At 36.3% G+C, this 15730-nt stretch overlaps 1 protein-coding gene across 1 annotated transcript; it reads left to right on the top strand.

The window, feature by feature from the left end:
* The first annotated feature begins 46 nt into the window (after positions 1-46).
* Positions 47-5043, top strand: LOC110461067. The gene is made up of 6 exons (XM_021514348.1): positions 47-133; positions 2300-2446; positions 2623-2708; positions 3058-3149; positions 3374-3483; positions 4189-5043. The coding sequence occupies exons 2-6, from the start codon at positions 2336-2338 to the stop codon at positions 4516-4518; spliced, it is 729 nt and encodes a 242-aa protein (XP_021370023.1). The 5' UTR covers positions 47-133; positions 2300-2335; the 3' UTR covers positions 4519-5043.
* Positions 5044-15730: the final 10687 nt, after the last annotated feature.

The raw sequence follows: 15730 nt of genomic DNA, 5'->3' as shown, positions 1-15730 counted from the left end.
ACCAACCGCCATTCGTACGCCCAGTACGCATGCCCGGAAATACAAACGTCAGGAAGAAAATAAACAAACGTATATCCAGTCGAAATCGTCTATACCATCTTCATTCTAAGGGATCTCATCAGGCAACGAAGATGTAAGTAACTAGAAAGTATAGTAATTATTTAAACACTGATTTAAGATATTTTGCATTTTGCCTCAAAGACAATTGCACTTGCATTACTGTAGTGGCCTTCTGATGTATTACAAACACAACCCTGACCCACAGGCATTTGTTTCTGTAAATGAAAATAGTTCTGACAAAAAAACCACCCTACTCACTGGTATTTTGTATGAGTAGGGTGTGACTTTTTTCTTGTAAGAAATATTTTTACTGACATAAACAAATGCGTGTGCGCTGACCACAGGTGCCTGACACTAATAACAGTGTTTATTTACTTTTACATATATATGTATTAGTGTGTCCAGCACCTGTGTCTCTGACAGTGACCGTCCAAGTAACCTGATATTAATTTGGCCTTTCAAGATTTTTAATTTGACCATTTCTTTTTTTTTTTTGATTGATAATCATACATTACCTTGTTGAACAAAGTAATGTATCGTTAACAGTCATAAAAAGGGTCAAATTAAAGATCTTGAAAGGCCAAATTAAAATTGATATATAGCAAAAAATATATATTTTGTTTTGCTATGTCAATGGACTGATCATGGCCAACCAATTTTAACTTTTAACCAACTGGTTTTTTTAATCGCAGATAAAAGCTCTGGAGGCTACTGTTTTTTTCTTTATGTAACCGTGATTAAATGTTCTTGTATTTTTGTACATGTCTCAATATGTTATAAAAAAATGTCAAAATGTCAGTAAGTGCAGTACATGTAGCTTTCAATTACAGCTTCTGTATTACAAAAGCAAAATATTGGATGAAATTCATGCTCTTACGGACAATTAACTGGATGTCAGATGGACATTATCAAAAGTTGCAATCAGTTTTTATTTGAAACCAGGATTTTAAATAAAATCAATGCGCAGGTAATTGACTTAATATCATACATGTATAATTTGATAAACAACATATAAAGTTATTGCAATCAGTGTTGATTCACAGGAGTCTTTAATTTAATCTGTAGTACTAAATAACCAAGGATCAAACCCACGATCTCTAGGTTCCTAGTAGGACCACTGAGCTAAAGGGAAATTCACTCTAGCTCCAAGCTAGAAGGCGATTGTAATCCTATGAATACAATTAATATCTGTCACACTACTCCCCCATTATTAAATGTGCAAACACCACAACCCAGGTTCTAACTCTCTGTCACCACAGGGAGGGCCATGGACACCATTTGTAACAGGAAAGAGAAAAATGTGCTTACAGCAGGGATCAAACCCGCGATCCCTAGGTTCCTAGTCGGATGCTCTACCACTGAGCTAAAGGGAAATTCCCCCTAGCTCGAAGGCGACAGTAATCCTATGTGCAATTAAAATCTGCTACAAATCAATATAACTACAACAATCTGTATATAACAAATAACCCTTATACTATATACAGATTGTAATATATATATTGATTACACATCAGATTACTGTGGTTGATTGGAATTAATTAAGTTTATTAAAATTGATCTGCATAGTAAGTGGAATACAGGTTGGCGATCAGGTACATGTAGCTCAATTGATAGAGCGTCTGTCTAGAGCTCGGAGGGTCCTGCATTCAAATCCTGGTCTGGCTGTGCATTTCTCCTTCACCTATTACAAAATTGGCGAGTTTACTAACCCTTGATTCAAGTAGTGGGTAAATGCTTGACAAGCGGATACCAAAACCTGGATTGTAAATACTTATGTCTTCATGGACAAAGATAATTAGAAAACTTAGGAGGGAGGAATGTAGTGGAACTGGACTGGGTTGATCACAGCCACTAGTATAGCTCAGTTTGTGGAGTGTCTTCATAGAGGTCAGAGAGTCTCCGGTTCAAATCCCGGTCTTGCCGTGCATTTCTTTTTGTCACCGATACAGAAAAAAAACACTGAAAAATTAGTGATAATTAGAACATAATTATGAGGGATTTAAAGTTTGGATGTTCCTCCCTGATTTTTTGTTTTTTTTCCTACATTTTATAATCTTTAAAAAAACTATTTTGAAATAAAGAACAATTCCTGAAACAAACTCTATTCTATTTTTGGCAAGTTTGCATAAATACAAGTATTATTTATTCTTTCAAAGACCGGAAGTTAAAGGGATGAAATGGTGTCTGCCATAACAGAAGTTGTCATCACCAAATTTCAATCCATGTTTTTGCTTTACAGAAACGAGAATGTAGATGCCATGATGTACTTCTGAAGATGAATGACCTTAAGCGCCAGAACAAGACAATCTTGGAAAAGTTGAATATGGTTCTTTCAAAATCTACAATTGCTACCCCAAAGAAACTGGATGTCCCAGCACATATTAAAGTAAGACAATAGTATTTTTTGTAGTGTCTATCATGCCCTGACAGTTGATATTACCTTGACTGGTTCTTATGTACCATTATGATCTGATAATTGCCAATATTCCAATAATTGCCCATTCTCCTATTCAAAGACCAAAGTGTTAATTTACAGTACATGTACATCTTAACTATTTTCAGTCAGCTGTCCACGATGGTTACAAATGCGGGATGGAAGAAAGAAACCTCAAATGGATACAGAAAGATAATGATGGCAAATGCCTTAAGTAAGTAATCATCTTATGCAATTAAGGTAAATGCCAAAAACTTAATCTGTATTAAATACAATTGTTACTATTCTGAAATATTTGTTTGAGATCCTTCTCAAATGAAGTAACCCATAAAAGTCACATGCTGTGATGCATTACACATTTTCCTGGTCATGCATCTGAGTTAAACTAAACTTCTCAATTCTTAACAGTTTGAGTGTTACACATATTTCTACCCCTGAAATCTTGTTTCATGAGAGATATGATGTGATGTTAACTCTACTACCTTTTGACTATTAATGAAGCCTCTAATCGCAAATCTAGATATGTTCAAACTTGTACATTGTAATGTATTTTCACTTTTCAGGTACAATTCTACTCCGAATAAAGAAACTACAGACCAGGTTGTAGCATTCACCAAGGGCATGTACCCTGCTACAGAGAATGGAGTAATCAATGGTATGTACGCACATTTAATTTATATAATCTAAATAATATATATTTAAAAGAGAAAAACTTTAGACATGCATGATGTGTGCATGGTGGTGCTAGAAATAGTGTTATTGTGGGAGTTTTAAGAATTGTTGAATGCATATATATATATAGGAGCATATTACGAAAATATACCCATTGCCAGATATGATGCCAAAATAATCAACAACATATAAACATTTAAATTTCAGTTGCTGTAGAGCGGTACTTCGAGTCAGTGAGACAGCGGGAGTTGAAAGCTGCTGCAGGAAAGGCAGAAGCACATCGTCAGAAGATGATGCTGTATGGAAGAAGGAAGAGGGTAAATATAAACCAAATGCATATTATGACAGTTATTGCATACTTCCCTCCTCATAGGGATAAGATACAGAGATTTTGCATATTTATCATCTACCCAATAGTGTCTTCAGCCTTTTCACTGTCAACTAGGAGGCACGGTAGTCAAGTGATAAGACGCCTGGCTCGCGACCGAAGGGTTGCAGGTTCGAATCATGGCACAGCACTGTGTTGTGTCTTTGAGCAAGATACTTTACTCTGCTTGTTCCAGTCTACTTATCTGTAAATGAGTACGAGATTGGGCAGTGGCAGAATTGTTGAATGCTAGCTGTGAGTGCCGAAATGGGGGCACCGGCTGTATGCTCCCCAGGGAGTTGGCTGGTTGCAACTTATAACAATGGATAATAATTTGTGAACCGCTTTGAGACAACCTACGAACTATCTAGGTTGTGATAAAGCAGTGTATAAGAACCTCGAACTATTATTATTATTAACAATGAATTGATAATCAGAAAAGGAAGTAGAGATAAGGGATAGGGGTTAGAGAGAGAGGGGACATCCTTTCTCACAGTGTTATTTCACTTATTGTATACATATAATGCACAGTAAAGAACTACTGTGTTTATATTATAAATATGTTAACCATATTGCATGGAGTACAGTTTTATATATGTTATACCTATACCTATGTTTCCGCCTTCGGACATAAACAATTGCCTATCTTTTCCAGAAAATGACCTGGAGAAAGACAGCTTTGAAAGCTAAAAGATCCTATGATGAGGACAAAAAGAAAAAAGTTCAGGCAGCGATGGTCATTGACTTGATGTCATCAGAAGAGGAAAATGACTCCGAGGATGATAGTTTTGTTATTAAGAAGTTGCCTTGGAGGAGTGAGGAATTGAACAGAATTGTTCAAGAGCTAGACGATAAATGGGTATCACTACAGACTCCAAAGTCCAGAAAACAAATGGCAAAAAGAAGAAGGATGGATTCTGTAGTGTCGTCCCGTGCTCCACCATCAAGACTTTCAAAACAAATTGAATGGACAGTGAATCAGTAGTTACATAATTAGTAGATCCATCAATGATCTCTCTCTCTCTTTCATAATGTTATACTAAACTTAATTGAAAATATTAATTAAAGTTGAATTTGCCATTGTATATATGTATATTATAATATGTTATTGAGAAAAGGCTTTATATAAGTTGGACAACGTGTGCCCAATCCCAATCGTATAATAGATGCAAATAAAAATATGTTTAAATCAAAGATGATTGCCAGGAAAGTTACTCTAGGTCTTTGGGAATCATTCACTTCTTACATTAAGTGATGTTGTTGAAATTATTTCAGCCGTCTGTCTAAAATTATTGTAAAAGCAATTTTCATATACTGTTTTTGTTGCCATATTTGTAAATGTACATGTTTACTTGATGATATTTTGAATGGATAATCTGATTTTATTTCAAATACAACTGATGGTATGATTGAATAATTATTTATAGTTATTTGTTGGTAACTCGGTGCATTATGTAATTTGCTTTTAATTAATATTGCTTTTTGAAATATCACAGTAATAAAAACTCATGAAGTTAAGTGTATTTGTTTCAGATTTATACTTCAGACTTTCAATACAAAATGATAAAACTTTAATGAATAAAGAATTTTAAAATATCTGGAAATAGGATTAATCAAATGAACACTACTGAAATGTCATAAGTTTTGTAGTAATGCTATATGCAGTTTTTAAAGAATTAACATATATTAAAACACTTGGTTTGAATCAAATTATAGAGCAACATTTGTTGAGTTTAATACATATTTTAAAAAACAACAACTTCAAAACCGAAGTTAAGTTCAAAAGCAGTTATATTTAGAGTTTATTACATACTAAGAACTGTTGAAATATAAAGTTGCATGGAGTTTTAGAGCAAATATATTTCGGGTTAAACTACAGATTTTAAAAGGTTTAAATTTAAAACTCCAAGTATAACACAGGTTTTAGAGAATTTAAATTTGGAGTTTATTATGGATTTAAAATAATGTGAAAGATCAAGTTTAATTTGAGTTTAAGAGTAATTTTATTTGGAGTTTTTGACGGATTTAAAGAGAAATAAATTTGAAACTCCAAAATTTAATTTGAGTTTAAGAGCAATTATATTTGGAATTTATTATGGATTTAAAAGAATAAAATTAAGACTCCAAGTTTAATTCAAGTTTTTGAGTAATGATATTTGAAGTTTAATATAGATTTACAAGGAATTAAATTCCAAATTTAAATGAAAAATAAATTTAGCTGGAAACTCTTAAGTTTACATTTTCTTTAAACTCGAATTTTATCCCATTTAAACTCGGAATAAAATGCACATTAAATTCCGTTATTTCCATCAACTTGAAATTTAAATGGCAAATAAATGGCAAATAAAATGCAACTAAACTCATTTTTTCATGCAGTGCAACCCCTTCACGATCTTGTAGTTTTGGTGGTAAGGGTCCCATATCGTGCAGCGGTATTCCAGGACGGATCTCACCAACGATTTGTATGCGGTCAGGTTTAGTGACGCTGGGCACTGTCGCAGGTTTCGTCTTAGGAATCCGAGAGTGGAATTTGCCTTGTTGGTTGTGTTACGGGGATATGAGAGTCCCACTTCATGGAGTTGTGAATGGTCACCCCCAAGTATGGATTTTCTTCCACTTCTTTGAGTAATTGGCCCGACAGTTGGTAGTTGTAGGCACTAGGAGACTTGGATCTTGATGTTCTTAGAATATAATATTTCGACGCGTTGAAAGACATACCCCATTTCGTTGCCCATTCTTCCAAAGACTTGAGGTCTTTTTGGAAGTCCAGGTGGTCTTGTAGGCATCGAATTGGACGGTATAGCAGACAATCATCAGCGAATAGACGTACAGTAGATGTTACGCAGTCGGGCAAGTCATTGATGTGGCAGAGGAAGAGTATAGGTCCCAGGACCGTCCCCTGGGGAACCCATGAATCTACCTTCACTCGTGTTGAATGGCTGCCGTCTACAAGTACTCGTTGGGTCCGTGATGTCAAGAAGGCCTTGATCCATTGTAGGATGTCGGGGTTCACACCGAAATTCTCTAGTTTGTACAGGAGTTTTGAATGGGGAACCTTGTCGAAGGCCTTACTGAAATCCAGGATGGCAGTGTCCACTTGTAGCTTTCTGTCGTACATGCTGGTGATGTCATAGGTGGTAATCAGCAGCTAGGATTCACAGGAGTGTCCTGACCTGAAGCCATGTGGTAGATGTGTCAGTATGTTGTATTCCTCGAGATGGTTCCTGAGGTGGCGGCAGATAATATGCTCAACCAGTTTACAACACACACACGTGAGCGACACTGGCCTGTAGTTGCTGGGTTGATGGCGGTTACCCTTCTTAAAGATTGGTGTAATGTTGGCATTCCTCCAGTCATCAGGGAGTTCACCGATCAGAATCGATTGTTGGGGTATATGAGTCATTGCCGGGGCAAGTTCGATTGAGTACTGTTGAAGGACACGATTTGGAAGGTTGTCTGGACCACTAGCCTTACTGACATTGATTTCGCGGATCAACTTCTCAACTCCCTTCTCATCTATAATGAGGTTCCTCATGATGGGATACTTGGGTGTGGTGAGAGGTGGGAGATCCGGATTTGGGGGCTCCGTTGTGAACACCGACTGAAACTGTCGATTTAGGGCCTCCGCCTTGTCTGTACTGTCGGTGAGTAGTTTGTTACCCTCTTTCAGTGGAGCAATTCCGATGTTGTCCTGCTTCTGGCCTTGATGTATCGCCAGAAGGGTTCGTTGTTTTTCTGCTAAATTCCTACCTGCAGTGTACGCTCTAAGTGGGACCATTCTGCGGTTCGGAGAGTTTTTTGGGTTTCCCTTTTGTGGACTCTGTACGATCCTTTCCACTTTTCCTAGCCTTGTTGTAGAGGCGATGTTTCCTCTTTATGAGGCGGCGTTCTGGTCTGCCAACCCATGGAAGCTGATTAGGTTTCATGGAGGTCAGTTTGGATGGAATGCGCTCGTCGATGATGGAATTTAAGCCGTTTTTGAATTTCGTCCAGTTTTCCTCAACCGAGTCACTAGAATTAGTGATCGTGCTACATTTATATGCATTTATATATCGGGTGATGGTAAGCGATACGGTAATGGGATTTCACCATGTGACATGAATATAAATATACAGGAACGACAGGAAGTACCCCAACGATATAAACTACTCGACAGAAGACCACATCGAGGTGCCCCGATTAGGTAGCGGGGGAAATTACAGACAACAACAGCAACAACATATGGCGTCAAGCTCGCCTCTTAGCGAAATCCCGCTGATAAGGCTAGCAGGCAACAGAACAGAAACGACCGATGAAATGTATTTGTTGAATGAATTAAAAAGTAAAAAGTACACATTCCTTGTACTTACCTCAATTTATTACTGAAACGTTCGTTCCATTTGTGTGAAGGCATCTATTTAAATCCGAAATCAAATAAAACATTTCACATTTGTCGTATGAATTTACACAAAACTCTTTACAAATCTATACAAATAATCACCGATTTTGTCGGTAAGCACAGATTGGTATGCATACTGACGTGGAAATGTAAGAATTTGGTCATGTGTCGTATAAACTTTGGTGACAGTACGTTTACGAACATTTCAAATATTCCGTCTCGTCAACATACAGATCGAGCGCTCGTCAGTATGGGCGGAGCCAAATGACCGACTTTTGAAAGCTTCTTTCCGATTGGTCAGTCCGCTGCAGAATGACACGTCGCCAGTTCAGGTCATAAAATATTTTACTACGTACTTTTGTACAAGGAAATACAATATTTCTAAACATATTAGCCTAGTATATTTGTTAAGAATGGGGATAGTACGTTGTTTCCCTTGTCTATACTGGTGATAAGAACAGGAAATTTGGGTTTAAACTCTCGACCTATCGGTCTCGAGTGCAAACCAAAATTTCATGTTCTAATCGCCAGTATAGCCACTCAAAACAACGTACTATCCCCTGAATAATCGTCATGATAATGGAGGAAATAACGATATCTATCTACATCTATCTGTAGTATAAAGTAGGTTTACCGTCTTATATGTAGCACACGGTCAGATCTTTGCATTATTTGAATAATAACTTCTTACCTGTGAAATCGTCAAAACGACAAAAAGAACTAGGAGCCCCATTTCTCAGTGATCCGTCGTGTTCCGCCCACCTCGCTACAACATCTTCAACATGTCCGTTAGATAACGTTACCTTTATCTGTGTTACGTCATCTTTATTGGAATATTTATTTTTAGATATGTACTCGTGATCACTTAATATATCCATTGCTGTAGAAGGACACTTATCTACTTATCTATTATAACAATTTATATATGATAATGATATTTTACTTGATAGAATAAATCTGCTCTATCCCACGGCAGCATTTGTAAGAGGCGGCTAATGTTCAATGTACAAATGTAAGCCCCCTTCATTATAAGTGTGTGTGGGAGGGAGGAGGGGGTCGTCTGTTTACATTTATATACCCATAACTGATCTACTACTCTCTATTGTTGAACCATTGACATATTTATCCAGGTGTTTAGCCTATCTGCTCTTTGTTTTGGCGGTGTCAACCTCAACTCCGGAACTACCGACTCGATATGATTTCACCTTTTGCGAAGAATTGAAATCCTAACAAAGTGAAGTGTTTGTGACTGGTCGTATGCTGGGCGCCCTTCGTTCCGTGACTGGTCGTTTGCCGGGCGCCCTTCGTTCTGTGACTGGTCGTATGCCGGGCGCCCTTCGTTCCGTGACTGGTCGTATGCCGGACGCCCTTCGTTCCGTGACTGGTCGTATGCCGGGCGTCCTTCGTTCCATGACTGGTCGTATGCCGGGCGCCCTTCGTTCCGCTCGCACCTTGCCCTGGCCACACTACATACAAAGGTCATTGAGTAAGTTCTTCACTAGGAACAAGAAACACAAGGTTTGATCTTTCTATTATATCCGTCGAAGTATCCCTCTTTGCAAAAATGAATTTTCGCGATCCCGCTCTCTATGACGTGATCGCTGCGCGGTTGTCTCCCCTTTGTATGCTTGCGAGACACTGGAAGATCGCACTACCCAGAGTACTCATAGACGCTCACAGGAGTTTAGATCTGGTTAATTGGGTGGGTGATCAATCTTTGCTACCGTCTCCTGCTTCAAAAACGCCTGTTGTGGGATGAGGCATTGTCGTGAATGAGCTGGAAGTCTTTCGAACCTCTACTTGGACGCTTTTTCATGTATAATCTATTGACATGTATAATCTATTGACATAAATAATCTATTGACATGTATAATATATTGACATATATAATCTATTGACATGTATAATCTATTGACATTTATAATCTATTGACATGTATAATCTATTGACATGTATAATATATTTACATGTATAATCTATTGAAATATATAATCTATTGACATGGATAATCTATTGACATGTATAATCGATTGACATGTATAATCTATTCACATGTATAATCTATTGCCATAAATAATCTATTGACATATATAATCTATTTAAATTAATAATATATTGATATGTATAATCTATTGACATGTATAATCTATTGACATATATAATCTATTGACATATATAATCTATTGACATGTATAATATATTGACATGTATAATCTATTGACATGTATAATTTATTGACATGTATAATCTATTGACATGATTCAGTACCTTGTCTCAGTAAACTTTGTAGTGGTAGTTGTCCCTTCCTTTCGCAGTATCTGAAGTACATGCCTTATAGAATTGAAAACAAAACAAAGTACAGAAATATCATTGGTGCTTTGTAATATCTGGCCTTGCTTGATATCTCGGCATCCATTGCTTGTTATTAATGCGCCTCTGTGGTTCAAAGTAATACACCCAGGTCTAATCCCCCGTCAGTAACTCAGATAGCTTTCTTGAGGACATCATCCTTATCTCAGAATTAGTATAACGACATCATCCTTATCACAGAATTAGTATAACGACAACATCCTTATCTCAGAATTAGTATAACGACATCATCCTTATCCCAGAATTAGTATAAGGACAACATCCTTATATCAGAATTAGTATAACGACATCATCCTTATATCAGAATTAGTATAACGAACATCATCCTTATCTCAGAATTAGTATAACAAACATCTTCCTTATCTCAGAATTAGTATAACGACATCATCCTTATCTCAGAATCAGTATAACGACATCATCCTTATCTCAGAATTAGTATAACGACATCATCATTAGCTCAGAATTAGTATAACGAACATCAACCTTATCTCAGAATTAGTATAACGACATCATCCTTATCTCAGAATTAGTATAACGACATCATCGTTACCTCAGAATTAGTATACCGTTCATCATCCTTATATCAGAATTAGTATAACGGCATCATCCTTATCTCAGAATTAGTATAACGACATCATCCTTATATCAGAATTAGTATAACGAACATCATCCTTATCTCAGAATTAGTATAACAAACATCATCCTTATCTCAGAATTAGTATAACGAACATAATCCTTATCTCAGAATTAGTATAACGACATCATCATTAGCTCAGAATTAGTATAACGAACATCAACCTTATCTCAGAATTAGTATAACGACATCATCGTTACCTCAGAATTAGTATTCCGTTCATCATCCTTATATCAGAATTAGTATAACGGCACCATCCTTATCTCAGAATTAGTATAACGACATCGTCATTAGCTCAGAATTAGTATAACGAACATCAACCTTAGCTCAGAATTAGTATAACGACATCATCCTTATATCAGAATTAGTATAACGGCACCATCCTTATCTCAGAATTAGTATAACGACATCATCGTTACCTCAGAATTAGTATATCGTTCATCATCCTTATATCAGAATTAGTATAACGGCATCATCCTTATCTCAGAATTAGTATAACGAACATCATCCTTATATCAGAATTAGTATAACGAACATCATCCTTATATCAGAACTAGTATAACGACATCATCCTTATCTCAGAATTAGTATAACGACATCATCCTATCTCAGAATTAGTATAACGATCATCATCCTTATCTCAGAATTATAATAACGAACATCATCCTTATCTCAGAATACAACAGTATGGTATTAATTCGGTCAAAATTATTTTATCCAACTGCAATGAGTTGTGTGAATATTATCGGAATCATTTAGCACGTCAACACTTACCAGTATGCATCTAAACCAGTCATTATTGTATAAAATGAAAAGAAAAAAATATTTTGATTTTTTCAACTAGCAAACTGGTGATTTTTTTTCTCAGTGAGATAATCATCTGTTATCGGTAAGGAAGGGGGAGATGCTCCTGTATTAAAGTGATAGTGAAAATTAGCTGACTTGAACTACAGTTGTTTGCACTCAGCTGAAGATTGTTGCAAATAATTGTAAATAAAATAACTAGAAGTCAGTGTGGTCGGGTCGTTTAATTTTATTGGAGTTTTTGCTGATGTTGAGTTATCCAGAAGGAGATGACACAAAAGTGCTACTGAAAAGAGAACACAAGAGGTACGGTGTACAACAGTGTTCCGAAGGAAGGTACGGGTACAACAGTGTTCCGAAGGAGGGTACGGGTACAACAGTATTCCGAAGAAAGAGTACGGTGTACAACAGTGTTCCGAAGGACAAGAGGTACAGTGTGCAACAGTGTTCCGAAGGAGGGTACGGGTACAACAGTGTTCCGAAGAAAGGGTACGGTGTACAGAGTCCGGCAAACGGCAGCTGTACATGGTATAGGAGTTAATCGGTAGCCGCAGAGTTGCGTATTTTTTTTAACCGGAAATGAAGTATGTGAAAGTGAAAGTAGAAGTTCAGTGTCAACAAATATAAGACTAGTTGTAGCGGGATTTACATTATTTCAAAAAGAAATAGGCGGTATATAGGGGTAAGTGGTGGAGAAAGGGTTATTAATATGTATTACACAACGGAAGGAAAATAATTCCTGCATGTATAACTTGCTGTTTAGTCATTAAAATGTTTAGATCTGTATTACGTCTTCCCTGATTTTCTTTTATTTTCAGTAATTTTATTAAATTGAATTACTACACCTACAAAAACGATCAGATGCCTTTGATAGCGGGTTCCTGAATTCAAACACTCAAAACAATGCTTGTAAAATTACTTATGGAAACTCTTTTTAACAATAAATTTATGTGGATTAAATGTTTATATTATCGCAGACATATTACATCAATTTTCACAATTATTACACATGCAATTCACAAGAATTTATAATAACAAATTTACTTTAGGTTATGGACATTTATTAATTGTTTCAGATTGGTAATACACAAGTACTAACTTTCACAGACCCATCTTCAGTGTCAATAATTACACCTGTATTAATACTATTACAGACAGGTTATGAATTTTTAGTAACATCATGCACTTTATAAGTATTTAAATATATGAATTCATGGTAAAACATATTTATCTAATCAGAAATCTAACCTACCTGTCAGACTGTCAAAATAATAGAAACTGAAAAAAATAACACGGAGGCTAACTCAAGCCATAACTCCTCAGGTTCTTTAAGATTCAAAGTAATTCCACATCATGATCCAGCGGCCCCTGCATATTATTTGTTTGATGCACATTTAGCAATACTGTTTGCCAATTTTGGTCTAGGATATATATATGATATATACCTATTTGTTTAACAACATAATTTATGTAGCAAAACATTAAAAATGTGTGTAATCCTCAATTCCAGGTAAAGCACTATTAAGTATAGTTAAAGCCCTGAGATATATTCACCCTCTCATTGAAATTAAAATAATACCTATACCATTTTTTGTTAATAATGTAACCTGTATCACTAAATTTCACCTATTTAAATAGTGTTGCAATTGTGTCAGAATACCTGTCAATATAAACAGTGATAGGCAATCAATTATCAATCTGTCTTTATGTATGAAGTATCTCTCGTGACTATTTTCAGTTATATTTCATCTAATTGCTGAAACTTGTTGATAATATACTGCATATAAACTAACACTATTTGAATTACCTCATAAAGAGTCATCACTAATTGGGTATGAATATCCTCTATATACAACAAAAGATGTTTGTTTCCTGTTACATGTTTGAAAAAAAATATGGATAAATATAGATCGGTAATAAATTCAATTTTTCATTTATTTTTATTTAGCTTATACATAGAAAGGAGAGTGATCTTGACTTGAACAGTTCTTCCTTTGAAAATTGGCAAAAAAGTTTTGGGTAGGCACGAAACAATATAATTTTGGCCTTTTATATTATGAAAGGATGTGGCCACCTTAGGGTAGAGGGGCGGGTCAAATAAGGGGAAATTGGCAAATGTTAACTTGTAAAAGACTACTTTCTAGAATGACCTGTCAACATATAAATTTGTTACAATATACGGTAAAAATGGCTGAGGCAATAAGGTGACCATATTTTGTATCAGTTAAGTTTCTACAACCTAGAAGGGCATGGCATAAGATGGGCCCAATACAGAGCAAAATAAGACAATTTCATCTTCAAAAAACTACTTTTCCTTAATGACTGTATAGATTGTAGCATATCTCAGGTCTGAAAAACTGGGACAAAGCAGCCATAGAGAAATTTTGGGTGTAAAGCTTTATGTACTTTAAATGATCAAGATTCCCCACCATACCCTGAACACATCCATGCTTACAGGATTGGCTCCGGAGTCATTTCCTGCTCCTGACGGCTTATTCCCCAATGAAATCAGTTCAGATCCCTTTCATATGTTTCTGGACATGCAGAGAAAATAACACTCATGCTATCAAGTCCTTAATGGAGCGCAACCCCATCCCTGAGGACTTCCTCCCTGGGTCATAGCATGGACATTGTTGAGATCCCCAAGCTCATATGTCTTGTATGGTAAGAGGTAATCTAAACAACCAATAAGACAACTCCTATATAGATGAGATATAATAATAACTTTCCTACAGAGAATAGCGATCTAAAATGCCCTGATGTATGGGTGGTGTAAACCTGATGTATGGGTGGTGTAAACCTGATGTATGGGAGGTGTATACCTGATATATAGGTGGTGTATACCTGACGTATGGGAGGTATATATATACCTGATGAGTGATGTATTGTAGGTGTATATACCCGATGTGTACGTATACCTGATGTATGGGAGGTGTATATACCTGATGTATAGGAGGTGTATTCCTGATGTATGGGAGGTGTTTACCTTATGTATAGGTGGTGTATACCTGATGTATGGGAGGTGTATACCTGATGTATGGGAGGTGTATATACCTGATGTATAGGAGGTGTATTCCTGATGTATGGGAGGTGTTTACCTTATGTATAGGTGGTGTATACCTGATGTATGGGAGGTGTATACCTGATGTATGGGAGGTGTATATACCTGATGTATAGGAGGTGTATTCCTGATGTATGGGAGGTGTATACCAGATGTATGGGAGGTGTATACCTGATGTATAGGAGGTGTATTCCTGATGTATAGGTGGTGTATACCTGATGTATGGGAGGTGTATACCAGATGTATGGGAGGTGTATACCTGATGTATAGGTGATACCTGACTAATAGGAGCTGATGCAGGATGTAAAGGTTGTGTATGGGAGGTTTGTGTTGGTAGTAGAGAAGGTCATGCATATTTGATTGATAGGAGATGTATACCTGATATTTATAGAAGGTTTATGAGGTGTAATCTGATATATATGTTGTTGTATCAATTGTCACCCATTTACTCCTAGGGAGGGGGGTGTGTGTGGTAAATTTTGCTATAGTTTATGGAAATGAGACTTTTCAGTATTAGGGAGAGACAAAATTTGCTATACATATGTAATATTTGTTTTTGTCATATCACAACAACAAATAACAATTGTATTACAACTCAGGTGACCTGTTAAACCCATGGGGCCCTTGTTTTAATGTGCTGTATAAGTTGGATGTGTTGATATTGGCTTCCAATAATAATTCCCCTATAGCTACTTGCCTATAATTAGATGTGGGTTACAGGGACATGTCACATGCTTATTAAGTGTGCAGCAAAATAAATATATACTGTGATGCTCATTTATTATATATAATATCTTCCATTGTATATATTTGCAACCAGTCAATATCTTTCTCAACTCCCTGGGGAGCATACAGTTGGTGCTGCCATTTCGGCACTCACAGCTAGCATTCTACATTTCTAGCACTGCCCAACCACATACTCATTTACAGCTGAGTAGACTGGGACAAGC

Source organism: Mizuhopecten yessoensis, unplaced genomic scaffold (genome assembly GCF_002113885.1).
Source record: "Mizuhopecten yessoensis strain PY_sf001 unplaced genomic scaffold, ASM211388v2 scaffold10555, whole genome shotgun sequence".
Classification (NCBI taxonomy): domain Eukaryota; kingdom Metazoa; phylum Mollusca; class Bivalvia; order Pectinida; family Pectinidae; genus Mizuhopecten; species Mizuhopecten yessoensis.
This window is presented reverse-complemented; position numbering and strand designations above follow the sequence as displayed.